The sequence below is a fragment of the Aethalodelphis obliquidens genome, unplaced genomic scaffold (assembly GCF_003676395.1).
Source record: "Aethalodelphis obliquidens isolate GAN/ISIS:26980383/991018 unplaced genomic scaffold, ASM367639v1 scaffold73, whole genome shotgun sequence".
Lineage (NCBI taxonomy): Eukaryota > Metazoa > Chordata > Mammalia > Artiodactyla > Delphinidae > Aethalodelphis > Aethalodelphis obliquidens.
Genome location: NW_020838017.1, coordinates 481,951 through 498,422, shown reverse-complemented (window position 1 = coordinate 498,422; position 16,472 = coordinate 481,951). Strand labels below are relative to the sequence as shown.

Below are 16,472 nucleotides of genomic sequence, written 5' to 3'. Positions count from 1 at the left end.
AATAATAGTTATCCCATTATCTGATTCTGTGTACTGTTACATGGCGGTGTAAAAACATGAAATGTGAACAATCTAGTATCAATGCTATGTACTTGCCATAAAGAAGCTCACGAATTAGAGAGGGAGAGAGAGATGTAGCCTAGTAAATAAAATAGCACAGAGAGTGTATATAAAATTTAATAATATACAAATATTATGAGAACGCAAAGGAGGGTGTAACTAGATGAACTTAGATAGGAAGAACGTCTAAGATCATCTTTAAACTTAACCCCTGGGGGATAGACAGGAACTAGGTGGAGGAAAAAAAGAAATTTAAAAGGGCATTCCAAACAGAGGAGATGGTATGTGCAAAGGCGCAGATGTGGAAAAGCCACATTTCTTTGAGGCATTGGAAGGAATGTGCTGTAAGTGGCTGGTGTGCTGGGGAACCTGAAGACACCTAGAGACTGGACAAAGAATAGGAGAATGGGGCAGAGACAGATGGGAGGCAGGTCAGGAAGGGCGTCACATACTACCAAAAGGCGTAACTGTCGTCTTGTAAGCGATGGGATGTCAGTGAAGAACTCAGAGATGAGTGTAGGAGCACGTCTGCAAATGAGTTTGGGGAATAAAAGAAACGAAACTCACAAACACTAAACATTTCTACGCATGAGCATTATTGAGCATTGTAAAAAAGATACTGTACACACAATCCCAGCAGCATCACAGAGGACACAGTGAATTAGGCAGACCAAGCTAGGATCCAGAAAAGAGTAGCGTATTTCTTCACTTAGTATTTAAATCAGTGATATAACAGCCAGCGCTGTTCACTTACAAAAACCAGAGAGTTTATTAGGGTGGGACAGGACCTCTAGCATGTAAATTACAAACATTAGCAGGTGGCAGACAGGGTTAGCTGCTTCTTTTTGTCGTGCATTTGTGTTTTTCGTTCATTAATAACGACTGCCATAAATACTGTTTTGAAATACTCTTACCTTACGTTGTATGGATCCCATTCTCACAGATTTCACATCCACAGACTGGTAAGTTAGCCACAAGCCCGTGTTGATATGCTGTATATAGCATACTGAGTCTCCATATTTTATTTCAGAGGTTCCCATGCCATCAACTTCTTTTCTCACCCCTACATCCAATTTTTCCTAAGAGGGAGAGAAAAAAAAAGATAAGAAAAGATTTTAAAAATACAGTTTATATCGAAAAAACTTTGCCTTGTTGTAAATAATGTTCTTTGAAAAATGCAACTCTCTGCCATCCTCTGAAATAATAATGGTCAAATGTTCCATGCTAGCAGTTCAACATCTACTGGAAACTGAAGTAGGAGATTGCAGAGATAAATAACATATTCCTGAATTATTCATACTGGCAGAAAATTATTTTGGCCATAACACAAAATTTTATATTGCTTCGTGGCAAACTCCAAACCAGAGATCTTAAAATCAGTAATTTAGGCTTCATATTCTTTCCAGATTATTATTTTTGTGATTGATGACTAAGAGCATAGGATTGAGGGACAGAAAAGTCAATTTTGAGTCCAATCTCTGCCACTTATTCCGTCTGTGACCTTAGGATAAGTTAATTAAACGTTTTAAGCCTCCGTTTTCTCATCTGTAAATACAGCTAACAAGAGACTCTCCCCCAGAGTATCGGAAAACATGAGATAATGAATGCAAAGTCCTCAGCACAGTGCCTGAGATAAAATAAACACTTCAGTAAATTCTAATGATTTTGACCATGAAAATGGTATTGATAATGGTGATGATGATTTCCTTCTTAATAAGGATGTCAGACATAATGATGATTTCTTGCAAACTAATCAAGGCTATAATTCAGTTTCAACTACTTGCAGTTGCTAACTCAGACCACAGAGGTATTCACTCCTAAAGGGCTGCCATGCTAAGCTCCCTATGCTATGAAGAAGCAATCAGTCCTCTGATACCAACTAAACGTTTCTTTTAAATCCCTATTTATTTTTTATAAAATTATTTATTTATTTTTGGCTGTGTTGGGTCTTCGTTGCTGTGTGTGCGCTTTCTCTAGTTGTGGAGAGCAAGGGCTACTCTTCCTTGCGGTGCACAGGCTTCTCATTGCGGTGGCTTCTCTTGTTGCAGAGCACGGGCTCTAGGCGCACGAGCCTCAGCAGTTGTGGCACGTGGGCTCAGTAGTTGTGGCTCACAGGCTCTAGAGTGCAGGCTCAGTAGCTGTGGTGCACGGGCTTAGCTGCTCTGCGGCTTGTGGGGTCTTCGCAGACCAGGGCTCGAACCCGTGTCCCCTGCATTGGCAGGCGGATTCTTAACCATTGCGCCGCCAGGGAAGCCCCTAAATCCCTATTTATTTTAATGCTTCTTCCTTCAATTTTCCCTCCATGCTTCATTCTGATCTTTAAGAACTCATTATGTCTTGAATATCTATAGAGTTCTTAAAATAACAGCAAAAAAAAAAAAAAAAACTAATGTTCTTTTAGTTACAATACCTCCTTTTGTGGTTTCTTATTCTTATCCTTGTTAAATTTACTAAGTTTTGTCTATTTCTTTGGCTATTTGACTGTCGTGTGAAGTTAGTACCAGTTACACAAATGTTTTTGAAGATTAGGTTGGAATAAATTTTATGTCTGTTACACAAAAAGGAAGAATTCAAGTAAAACAGATTTTTTATTTCTCATGGTATTATTGCACCATACTAATAGTCAGCAACTCCAAAATAATTACGGACACTCTGCCAACAATTGAAAATTAAAATTGAAATGAGTTGCAATTCTTAATGCAAAAAGGGTCAAGGTCATATAAGAAAGTAAATGCAATTATGAGTTAAGCTGATTTGACCATGAAGCAAATAACTTGAAACACTATTCTAAGAATCTGCAATAAAACAGATACCAAACCATGCCAATTTCATTCTATCAAACCAGACAAACTACTAATCTACTTATACCAACCCTATAAATAGGAAAATTAAATTCTAGGGAAAATATAGAACAATGCAATTATCTCCTCAAAATAAAACAAGGGGCCTGAAACATTCTTTCTGTTTGTCTTTTATCCCAGGAAATGAGTATGTAGTCTATTTATAGGCTTGTGGACTGTGCTCTGAGAAGCCTCAGTTACTAAGTGCAAAGGTATGCTGTGTTTGCTTTTTACTGAAGTAGTTCACATCTCTCTCTGGATTAGAAATTTTAATTGTGAAACTTCATGATGACCAGGTTTTCATAACTACTCTGATCCTCAACTCAGGGAAGAGCTGCTAAAATGACATTAGAGAAGAACAAAAGAAGTGTGATTATTTGCTGAAGAAACACGAATAAAGGCCAGTCATGCTCTTTCCCTCTTTTATTTCCTATCATTTTCTGTAGCTCAGGCTTAGGAGAAATTCAGGTGAAAATCATCTAGATGCTGTGACCAACCACCAAGTCAAGAAAATGTGACAGCAGGTAGAAGCTTCTAACAGATAATTAGTCTGTATTACTAGAAATAAAGTGTCCGGCTTAGGCGAATAGTAATCTTCCTAAAACCCTATATTAGCTACCCTACATCTAAATTAGTGGCCTTTAGTTTCTGCATCTCTTTGATTTATTTTATAAATCATCTAGATTTATTTTTCTTTTGAGTTATTCTGGCTTTGGGAAATGACGGCGTGGTTTAGTTGGGCTAATCCTCCCACAGATAACAGAAAATTTGGAAAAAATATTTTTCAGAATCTACTGGAAGGCACTTAAGAGGGACCAAAAGCAGAGAGAAAGTGAACAGCAGACTTCTCTCCAAAGACAGGGTACCCAAGTGATTTGTAAAAAGCAGCCTTTGCCTTGGGGCATGGCCCGTCCAATCTGCCTGGAGCTCAGGCAGAAAAAAGCTGCTGCCCTATTGATACTTGAGGCATCAGAGGACACAGTTTGGGGCTCACAGGCAGACAGAAAATTAGATAAGCTAAATCCTGGATAAGAAAAGTAGCCACAAAATCTGTTCATAAAATTTGCCCCAGGGACTTCCCTGGTGGCGCAGTGGTTAAGAATCCGCCTGCCAATGCACAGGACACGGGTTCGAGCCCTGGTCCGGGAAGATTCCACATGCTGAGGAGTAACTAAGCCCGTGCGCCGCAGCTACCGAGCGTGCACTCTAGAGCCCGCGTGCTGCAACTACTGAAGCCTGAGCGCCTAGAGCTCGTGCTCCGCAACAAGAAGCCTCTGCAACGAGAAGCCACCGCAATGAGAAGCCACCACAACGAGAAGCCCGTGCACTACAAGGAAGAGTAGCCCCCGATCGCCACAACTAGAGAAAGCCTGCGTGCAGCAACGAAGATCCAATGCAGCCAAAAATAAATAAAATTAAAAAAAAAAACTGCTGACCACTATACTATGCATGCTCAGGGGAGGCCCAGTTAATGGCAGCAGCTAGGAACCGAAATAACTGAGCACAAATAAGTAGTACAAGCCACAGCCTACTGCCAAAGAGAGAAAGAAACCAGAGTTTCACTCGAGCAAGGTTTACTGCCTGCCAAAACCACAGTCACTCTTCAGAGAAAAAAACAAAACAAAACAAAAAACTACTCCCAATCCTAGCCTTCAAACAATCCTACTCACGAATGCTTGGCAAATCTAATTTTCAACCGAGCATCAAAATGCTTCCAGAAGTAAAAAAGATCAGCCTGAAAAATAATAAGTGATATTTTGGCATTGGGTACACCAAACTGGCTCGTGACTAAGTCAAAACTACTTCTGAACAACTGTCTTCGTTAAATGATACACACGCGTTGGATAAAGTAGACTCATGAAGAAATTTAAACTAGTCCCGTAGGATTATGTTTTTATTATATGGACAAGGTGGTTCAAAGAGTCTTCTAGCATTCATTGAAATCTTCCTTCAATGTCTCCAAATTGTTCTGTCAAGTGGCTGATAGGAAGAAAACAAAGGCCTTCATCCTTAGCTGATGGAGTGTTTCTTTGGGTAATAGCCAGTTCTCCTTAAGACAAATAATGGCTGAAGTCAGGAGAGTTAAAAGGTCAAAACATTTTTATTTATTTGCTTCTTTATGGGGCCACATTTTGGCACAGAATAGTTGGTCACTGTGAAATATGAGTCTAAAAATGCTACAGGGTCAGAGAAATTGCTGGGACTGACAGACCAGGCCAAGCTTAGCCCATCCAGGGCAGAGCTGCAAAAAAAACAGACAGCTTGCTTCAGCCCTGGTGTTCAGAAACCTCATGAGGAGACACTCTGGTGGGTGAGTTTGTGGCCAGAAGGGCTTTAAAACTTTTCTTGTATTGGAAGGTGCCAGCAGCTTTTGCCAGGGAAAAGCTCTTTGCAGGAAAGAGCTCTCTACAGGGGGCCCCTCTGTCTTGTCACTAACCTTACACCAGGTGCCCCCCACGCTCTACTCATCTCCGGCCCTAGCACCCCTTTCACATCGTTTGACCACACAATACCTTGCCTAATCCGTTGGTTCTTTCCATAGATCAAAGAAGTAGAAATGAAGAATAAGTAATTAACAGATGACCAGATCTCTTCCCTAGCTTCCGCATCAGTAATCTCGCCAACAAACCGTGTGAACAAGACAGTATCCCAAGAAAGACCACGAGGAATCAACAAGCCTGCACACACGCCTGCACGCAGTGGGGCATGGCGACGACTCTGACCCCCTATCTCAATGATTCACTGAGATGACTTCCCTGTTTCCCTTTAAAGGCTTCCATGGTTGAGCAGAATCTTCAGAGGTAGTTTTTGGGGGACACTGAGTCCACCATCTCCCCAGACTGTCAGCATTCTGATTAAAGGCAAGTTTCCTTTCTATCAGCATTTGTGAGTATCGATTTTGTAAGCAGCGAGCAGCTGGACCTGATTCAGTAATGGAGGGTCTTTGAGGGGCCTCCCTGGGGCAGTGAAACAAGGTCACAGAGCCTTAGGTGAAGCCCTCTCATATCTTGTACTAAACTTCCCTCCTCTGGAGTGTGGGCAGAGCCAACGAATACGTTGGGACATCACTCCTGCAATGAGGTTATGTTATATGGCAAAGGTGAGAAGATCTTGGAGATGTAATTAAGGTCCCTATTCAATTGACTTTGAGCAAATAAAATGGGAGGTTCTCCTGGGTGAGTCATACTTAATCAGGTGAGGTCTTTAAGGAGGGTTCAGGCTTTCCCTGAGCTCAGCGACTACAAACAGTGCATCCCATGGGTTCCATTCTGCTTACAACCTTCCTTTCCAGGCCACTTGCACTATGGACTCCAGGCTTACTCAGCCAGCTTCATAAGCTCAGAAAGCGAGTCCATGTAACACATCCCTTCGTGTATATGTATCCCATGCTGGCTCTACCCATTAAACTCTGACCCATACACCTCATCTTTTTTTCATTTTTGTTTTTTGTTGGGTTTTTTTTTCATTTTTAAGGACACTCATGGCTTTCTAATTTTACAAGCAATACATGTTCACTGCAGACAACGAAAGATACCTAAAAGTATAAAGTAAAAATTAATGATCACCCATAGCCCATCCCATCCCTCCCAGAGATACCTATCATTAGCATCTTGATGCATTTCCTCCCAGTATCTCCAGTTTCTAAAAAATGGAAGTATAATTGGCCTACAACACTATGTTAGTCCAGGTATACCACACAGTGATTCAATATTGCTATACATTACAAAACCGTCACCATGATGTCTAGCTACCATCTGTCACCAAAGATACTACAATATTATTAGCTATATTCCCCATGCTGCACATATCATCCCCGTGACTTATTTATTTGTAACTGTTAAGTTTTTACCTCTTAGTCTCCCTAACTTGTATCTTAAACATTTTTTGAGCCAAGAATAAAAATCTCAAGTAAAACAACATACTAAAACTATGTCCTAAAAATATTTTGTTCTTTCTATTTTTGCCATGTGCTCCATAATCCTTGTAATCTCATTGGCAGTCTTATTTGAGGTTGGTATTCCATCATTTCAGCAGCAAAAGGTTTCTATTCATGGGGCGTGAGAGGGAAAAAACTGGAGGAAGTCACCCACAGAGGAATATTTTTAGGGCATTTTAAGTTTAAAAAAATGACATCTTGGGGGTAGTATAATACGTGGGTGATTGGCAAGACCTACCTTATGATGAAAACTGACATTTCAACACACTAACGTAATGGTTAAAAATTCTAGGAGTAGAGAAAGTGAAGAATAGGTCTAAGAAAATCTGCATGAATCGAATTCTTCATGATATAAAATGTTTTCTTCAAGAAAAGACCAGCATAAGCATTTTGCAATATATATGTGCATCAAATCATCACATAGTACACCTTAATTTCATACATTATTAAATGTCAATTATATCACAATAAAGCTAGGGGAAAAAAGAGGACCAACATCAGTGATCTTATAAACTGTCTTCCACTTTATTCTGTTTATTCTGAATATATACAGTCATCAACAACTGTTGATTATTCTGCAAATCCTGAATTTGAGATGAGATTGGCTAGTGAGTGTTCACGTTAGTGCAAAGATATCCCAATGACAATCAAAACAATTGCTCCTTATATTAACTAGTAGAACAGGTTTTTAAAGCCATTCTCATAATTTTAAGTAAGAATGATCTTAATGATTTGTAAAAAAAAAAAAAAAAAGGTATGTTTCAAGAATATATTTTCAAAACAGTCTCACACAATCATAGGTAAGGGAATGCTACTGTAAATGTAAGGGTTCCTTTTTTTTTTTGAGTTTGACTTTTTTTAGGTTGAATTTTTGAATTTTATTTTATTTATTTTTGTATACATCAGGTTCTTATTAGTTATCCATTTTATACATATTATACACTAATATGTCAATCCCAATTTTAAAAGTTAAATTTTTCATCAGTAATGAGAACTTGATTTGCAACACAGTAATTATGTCAATCAATAGTCATTTATTAATTGTATACTCAAAATATACCAAAATTGAAGAAATATCTTACACACACAAGTCTTTGCCTTCCAGAAATATAAGTACTCATTATTTTCACTGGAAACAGTATAGCAAAGATACATAAAGATATGGCAAGCATTTTCAACTTGTCAGTGGCACTAAGGGAAAAAAAAAAAGAATCAAATACACCTTTATGTAAATCTGATTATTTATTTCAAAGACCAGGGGCCATGACCAAATGTGATGATTAACAAAAGGATGAAAAAAACTGTTTAGCTATACTATCTTCTCCAAAATGTTGACAGTATAAAAACTATTTTATTTTTAAAACATACAATTTCATCTATAATTAAGGACTGCACTTTTATTCTAGTTTAGTTAGTTCTAAGTTCAATGCTTTTTTATTATGTAATTGTACTTTTCATAATTTTTAATTTTAATAATTAGCCCTATTAGTATCAAAATATGTATATATTTGTTAAAAACTGAAATACACACAATACAGTTGTTTCTGAGTGATGGATAGTACATGATTTTAATTTTCCCCTTACCTCATTTTTGCAGTATTCCCTTTTAAAATCCTCTAAAATGACTATACATTACGTATAATGAAAAAGTAATTTTAGAAAGAAAGTATAGAGTTACTATCTTGACTTCCTAGGAAACACTTTATTACCTACTCTGTCAGCGATTTTAAAATGCAAATTCTTTGATTTTAAAATTAAGATGCCCTCCAAAAACTAAAAATATAGTTGTCATGATCCAGCACTCCCACTCCTGGGCATATATCCAGAAAAAACTCTAATTCAGAAAAATACATGCACCTCTATGTTCACAGTAGTAATATTCACAATAGTCAAGACATGGAAACAACCTAAATGTCCATCGACAGATGAATGGATAAAGAGGATGTGGTACATATATACAATGGAATATTACTCAGCCATAAAAAAGAATACATGCTATTTGCAGCAACATGGATGGACATAGAGATTATCATACGAAGTGAAGTAAGTCAGAAAGAGAAAGACAAATACCATATGATATCACTTATATATGGAATCTAAAATCTGACACAAATGAACTTATTTACGAAACAGAAACAGACTTGCAGACATAGAGAACAGACTTGTGGTTGCCAAGGGGGAGGGGATGGGGAAGGGATCTACTATACTTCAATAAAATAAATTAAAGAAAATAAAAAATAAAAATAAAATGTTTTCCTGGATTTCACTTCCACCTTCACCACTCTCAACCATGTTATATACAATTATCATAGTGGTAACTGACAGTGGGTTACTAACAAGCTGTGTCTTACAGTGGTTCCATAAACGTGAGGTTCATGTAGACTAGTTTTAGAGAAACCAAACAGTTCATTAAAAGGCAATGTTGGAGAGCTTCCCTGGTGGCGCAGTGGTTAAGAACCCTCCTGCCAATGCAGGGGACACGGTTTCGAGCCCTGGTCCGGGAAGATCCCACATGCCACGGAGCAACTAAGCCCATGCGCCACAACTACTGAGCCTGTGCTCCACAGCTACTGAAGCCCTCGTGCCTAAAGCCCATGCTCTGCAACAAGAGAAGCCACTGCAATGAGAAGGCCGCGCACCACAACGAAGAGTAGCCCCCGCCCGATGCAACTAGAGAAAGACTTCACGCAGCAACGAAGACCCAACGAAGCCAAAAATAAATACATTTATTTTTTTAAAAAAGGCAATGTTGGAATCCTAGGTCTCTGTACTTTCAGTGTAACCTATGACATTACACAATCACCAAAAGCCAGAAACAGAACCTCTGAGCAGAGACCACAGAAGGAGCTGGTCAGTAAAAATTCTTCAAATGCAAACTATACTCTAATACTGACAGAACATAAGCAGAGATATTTGGGGGGAAATGTTTCAAAAACTATTGCTTTGGGCAAGAACCGTTATCAAGAGATTTTGAAAATATTCATAGCTTTTGAGTCAGTATTTCTGTTTCTAGGTCTAGCCCTAAAGAAATGAATATAAACTGTGCACAAAACTTATGTCCAAGTATATCAGTACAATGGATGAATTTTTTAACTGATTTTTTTGTTACAAAGGAAAAATGGCTATAATAATAGGCAAAATAATCCAGAGATTTTTTTTTTAAAGTTAAAGAAAATGCTTTCCCCTTGCACTCATACTCTCATACACCTTCCATTTTGATCTTTCTTTTTATTAGTTTTATTTTTTTATATTTTATTGAAGTATAGTTGATTTACAATGTTGTTAATTTCTGCTATACAGCAAAATGATTCAGTTATACATACATACACACAGACATTTTTTTTCATGTTCTTTTCCATTATGGTTTATCACAGGATATTGAATATAGTTCCCTGTGCTATACAGTAGGACCTTGTTGTTTATCCATTCTCTATATAATAGTTTGCATCTGCTAATCCCAAACTCCCAATCCTTCCCTTTCCCACCCCCTACACCCATTTTCATCTTTCTAAAGCAGCCAAAGTTAAAAGATTAGTGTAGATTCTTCCACATCTAATATATAATCATATATAAACACACACACGGATCTTTTTCTTAAGTAAAAAAATAATAAGATGTTTAAATTGCCTTACAATTGTTTTTCTTCACTCAAGAACATTATGATGGGTATCTTTCCAGATCAATATATTCTGATAGCTAATACCACTTAGCTATCAAGTCTATTTGCTAAACATTTGAGTCTACCAATTTTTTTGCCATGACAAAGAATGATACTGTGCACAGTTTAATTTTATTTCTGTAAGAAAACTCCTCTTATTAAAAATACATTTATATAGAAGACTGCTAGATCAGTGGCTGCATGTATGCAAGAAAGACATTTTTGAAATATGTTCATACTTGTCTCTTTTGCACTTACATTTCCATTGGAATAATCTAGCCCATTTTGCTAGAGGCATCCATTTACCTCCTGGAGAATTAGGATTGTCAAAGAGTGAAAAGAGAAAGATCATGTATTCATCTTTCTATAGCAAAATAGGATTTTTGGAGACCATGGGAATATGATTGTGACAGAAATAATGAAAAGAGAAAGATGAACTCAGTATTCAGATTTCTCCAGCAACAGCAGGAACTAGGGAGACTACAGTTAGACAATATTGTCAGGCACCTGCCCGGGAGGCCCTACATGAGGCCCTGGTGTACCTCCAGGCCCCTGAGGCAGCCCTGACAGCCTGGGGGTGAATAAATGACTAGCCAGTCCAGGGTTCCAGGCCTGGAAGTCAGGCCTGGTTACTGAAACCCACCCTGGCTAGTGGTTTGGAGCAGAGGTAACTTCATGTTCACTGGATCTTCTTCTGTGCTCAGCCAAGTGACACGGGCAAGTGGCTCATCTCTCCTGCCTTTAGTTTTTCCATCTGTAAAATGGGGATCCTGATTCTCAGAGAGATCAGTTACCGAGAATATTCAGCTCATTGGCAGACTTACAAGAAACAGAGCATGGTAGCAATTATCATCTTTAAAAGGCCAAGAAATTAGGGAAGAAAGGGCCCTGCTTCCCAGTGCTGTCAACAAGCTTTAGGAGGGCACGCACTGTCAGCATGTTCCCAGCTCCGAGTCAAGGTCAAGTCAGCCCTTAAATATTCCTGGGTGAATAAATGCCCACTCCCTTCTTTCACAAACCTCCCTTCTCTTCCACCACCTTACTTTAGTAAATTTTACTACAATAAAAATATTGTTTAGTGTTTGGCTTTTTACTGATAAATATCTTATTTGTTACTTGATTTTGGAGTTTTAAGAAAATATTATTTGACTTTTCACTGCTTCACTGGAAGCAATCAGAGCACCCTTCATTTTTCCTCTTTCTCCTCCAGTTTTTGTTAGACGTATTTTTCCTTTTTAAATGCCATATATTGAAATTTTTTCTAACATCTTTCATTGTGATATGGCTGTTCAGCTTTTTCTACTTCTTTGGGATTTTATTTTGGTAGATTATATTTTGCTGGGATGTCGTGCATTTCTTTTCACTTTTCCGATTTCCTACCATTAAGCTGTATGTCATTTTACGCTATCTTTTTTTACTTGAAAAGGGCTTCCACCATCAGATAACTGATGCGTCTTTGGTGGGTTGAATTTTTTTTTCTTTCTGGACTGAGGTGTTATCAGTGGACAAACTAGCAAATTCCCACCACCCTGGTTAAAGTCTTGAGGAAGAAGCCCATCAGCGTCAAGTTTGTTCACAGTGTGATCAACTGTGCTTTCCAACTACAGACACAAGGAGCAACTAACCGCCCACCTGAGGTCCACCCAGGTACCCTCTCCAGAGCCCCGCTATAGGTCCCTACAACAAATTATAGAGGCCAATCCTGTCTCAGATTATCCACTGGAGTTGACCAGCTTCGTCTGTTTTCACCATAAAGGATGGGGACCTACACTGGCTGTCTTTCCAGGAGATCTCGGGAGAATACATCAAATCAGAAGCATCTGCTACCATTCTGTGTCTCCAAGGCAAGAAAACTGAGAGCGTGGCACTAGGGGTGTAAACTGAGGCTGCTGTCTTTTTAGAGTTACTTCTGGTCTTGCTCAAACTTACCTTTATCTGTAACAGGGGTGTAAAGTTTTGCATCTCTGAGACAAAAAAAGCTAACCAGTAAGTTAATACCATTCCTATCATGATGCCCAAGTTTCACATTCTTCATTTCATTAAGGACAGAAATACACAATTATCACAGAAATGCATATAATCGATGCTTGGAATGTCAAATGAACAAGTGATTTTCAACTGTCCCTGAGACACTTCTCTCTTCAGGACATCTACTGTTCTCCTGAGGTATGGTTAGCAATCCATTGCACTGCTGGGTTGGTGAGTTACGAATCTTTCGTGAGGTACTGCGTGGGCCTAGCTGTGCTACAGCACCAGCATTCCAACTTGACTTTGAGGTACATTTTTTTTTTCCTATTCTACTCATCATCTAGTTCAGAGGGATTCTCATGAAAGACATTAAGTATTCTCTTAGAGGTTCTGTTCTTACAAATGATTCAAGAACGTAAGAAGAAAGGTCTGTATATAAGAGCGTCTGTGTGAAGGCTCTGGTGTGCCCATCACATTGCAATACAACAACAGCACAAGGTCTGTGCTTACTGCACTGTCAACACCTAAGAAAACTAAAAGGGGCTGGATGGATGTGCTACACGTAAATAACCGAAGAGCTATAAGCCAGGTGCAACACCTGGGAAGGTGTTAGTGGCTTAGGAAATAGGCTTTACTGAAGAGGAAGGCATCAAAGAGAAAATGGGAATTTGGAAATACATGTAAAACATACATCATTTCTTTTTGCATTTCTAACATCAAAGGAAATGCAGTAGGGATGTACTTAAAGAGAATCGAAAATTATACATTTCTGTCTTACCTTGGAAGATCGGAAGGTAAATGCTGTTGATTTGACATCAGCTTTTTCTTTGTCCATGAGTAGAAGGCTTTTGTCTTCCATGAGGCTCAAGTACTTTCCTGTTGTGACATGGCGTAGTCGGAAAGGCTGGCCCCATCTTATGTGGCTTCCACTCCACCTAGCAAAAACAGTTAAGACTTGATCCAATAGCAAACACAATGACAGGAGAAACAGCAATTAAAATGTATGTGTCAGACAATGAACAAAGGTGCTCTGCATACACTGTCTTCTTTAATGATCCCCCAAACCTTATGATGTTGGTGTTATTAATTTCGTATCACAAATAACAAAATGGTTATTCAGAATGATTAGGTAATATTCCATGTCATAGAGCTAACAGTAAGTAGAAGCAAAGTTTAACTCAAGATCTTCCGACATTCAATGTAATACCATCCACACCAAACGCTACCCCATGCAAAGATGACCAAGAACTTGTGTTCCAGGTTAACCTCTAATCGCTAGTCACAGATATAGACACTATGAGTTTAAATGATACCTTAGCATTTACTAGTTATTTTTAGATTTGCACAGACTTGAAAACTAGTGATATCAGAGTCAATGCCTAATTATGATAAACTGGAACTCATATATATAAACTGAAGTACGTATTTATCTGAAGAAAGAAACCTCTTCCTATGCTCTAAATTTTAATAATGTGGAACAATTATGTCATTAGAAACCAATGAACAAGAAAGACAAACCAAGAATATAAATTCTAACAGAGTCAAGAGGAAAAACGGGAAAGCAAAATTGAATGCAACGCAGAGAAAATATAAACTAAGATTGCAGAAAAAAGATAAAAAGCAAAGTTGTGATCATTAAAGTCTGCTTTTAAAAATAATGACTTTCAGATAGGGTAGAAAAGAAAAATTAAGATACAGACCATCCTTGCTTTGCACAGTACTGTGTTAACTGAAAGCCGTCATTATCAGAGCCTTGCCCTTACTACAGTACAGAGTGGAAACAAGGTTCTGATAATGGTGACTTTCAGTTATCATGCTAGTGTGCAAAACGAGGACAGCCTCTTATCAATGATGTAAAATCAAATTTAAAAAATACAAATAAAAAGGATTTACCATGCATATAAAATCAAAAGAAAATAGTGATGGTAAAGCTGATAGTAGAGAAATTAGAATTCAAGGCAAAAAAGTATAAAGGGGACACTGTCGGGTCTTTTATAATGAGAAAGATATACTCTAAAAAGAAGGTACTATGTTATGAAGCTTCACATGTCAATGGCAAACAGAAAATGAAACAAAAGAAACACAAGGATAATTTTGTAAAAGACAATTATAGTGGAAGCTTTACCACTATGTAAGGAATCAAATAAATAAAAAGTAAAGGTATGGAGGATTTCAATATGACTTTATTAATTAATAAACCAGTTTTAATAAAGAAGCATTCTAAACTTTTATATTCTACAAATCAAGAACACTTTAAAAAGAATTCACCAATCTTAGTGAACTATAAGTCAATTTTATGCTGTTTTCCCAACCTGGATTTTTGACCTGAACTATTAGCCTGGAAAATTAACAGTAGAATGATATTGTAATAAGTTCATTTTTACATGGATTTGTTTATAAAGACAATTACTTTGGAAAAGTCCTCCTACTAAATTAATAATCATGTACCAATAAACCCTGATAATAACACGGTATTGTCTTAAAAATGAAATTAAAGTTCATTTACCAAAAACAGCATGTTAAAGCATTTCTAGTCTGGTAGTAGTGTATACTTTTTACCAGAATTTCTATACGGTATTCTGGATACCATGTTCAAATCTATTTAATACGGCTCATACACATAAGCACTCCTCTCAAGCCACTGTTAGAAATGGAATGAATCTGGCCAATCGTCAGCCAAACTTTGTGAAGTCTAAACACATTTTCTTCAGCTCACAGGTCCAAAAGAAAAGAGGAAAAGCCCAGGAGAATCAAGGGCAAGAAAATAATATTTCAGTAAAAACTGAAAATAGTTATAGTAAAGAAGTTATATAAAGCAGCTTCCTATGTTATTAGAAAACTGTTCCATATGTATTATCTATATTTACTTGTAATTATCTCAAAGAAATGAGGAGCATTTGGTCACCTGTCATGATATGTTAATTTTTTTAAAATTCGTAACACATAAGAAAGTGGAATTTTACTTAAAATACAAAATGCATATTTATAATTGCAGCGATCATGCCCATTACAGAAACGAACATACATCCTACTTACAGTGTTCTGACAACTTTGTACTGGGGTACAATACAGGAATGTGTTTTCTATTACATTTGACTCCCAAAATTAAAACTTACCTTGTTAAAATGTTCATAATACTGAAAAACTTTTGACAACACTAATGTTATATAAGTAAGCAATATAAAATATATAATTACTGGACTACATAAATTATAACAAATACATAGTTCGGGGCCTCATTGGAGGGAAAAAAAAATGGTATCCCAAAGATTATAATACAAACATTGACCTTTGGAAATAAAGTTCTGTCATAAACATAAGCAGGATCTTTGACTATTACTTCCTAAGTAAAAAGAAAAATTAATTATGTGGCCATTGCATATAATAACACATGCAAATTAAATGCAATCTAATTTGTAAATTTACAGTGAGGCCAAAGTAGGTCAAAGATGCAACAAAATCTAAAAAAAATTTTTTTTTTAAATAATTACATCTCTTACATATGAACCTCCTGCTTTCCTACTGTAGATATACATCAAGGGTCATAGAGTAGAATCAAAACACCTCTCTTTAATTTTTTAAATGGCTGAAAAAGTCCCTGATCTGCCTTGGCTGTCAAGCCCTCTTGCTGTCATCTGGATTCTGAGAGGCACAGCTACAAACACACGGTGATAAAGTACCCCCTTTCATCTCCATTATTTGAAGAAGGCCCAGGCCCTTTCTATGTATCAGTCAACCAAATTCAAAGTTAAAACAAACTCCAAACGTCCCCCTTTCAAACTTCAAACATTAGTCAACAGCAGGGGAACAGAATTAAGACCACGGGATAGAAACACGTGCTGAATAATGGGATTTATGTAATTGCAGTTCATCAACAACATTGTTGACAATAAAAAGGAACTCTTGTTGGGCTTTTAGGAGCTTCTATCCTTTTTTTTTTTTTTTTTTTTTTTAAACCTATAAATTGAGACAGATTTAGGTCCTGGTTTCCTCAAAAAAAAAAACAAAA

The 16,472-nt window shown here is 37.4% G+C and overlaps 1 protein-coding gene across 1 annotated transcript in view; it reads right to left on the bottom strand.

Moving 5' to 3' along the window:
• The window catches only part of RYR2 (ryanodine receptor 2), a 509,874-nt gene that overhangs the window by 361,743 nt on the left and 131,659 nt on the right, over positions 1-16,472 (bottom strand). The window contains exons 12-13 of the mRNA XM_027091861.1: positions 13,242-13,398; positions 975-1,139 (exon numbers count right to left, since the gene is read on the bottom strand). Coding sequence (XP_026947662.1) covers positions 975-1,139; positions 13,242-13,398 — 322 coding nt within the window. The remainder of the gene's footprint in view (positions 1-974; positions 1,140-13,241; positions 13,399-16,472) is intronic.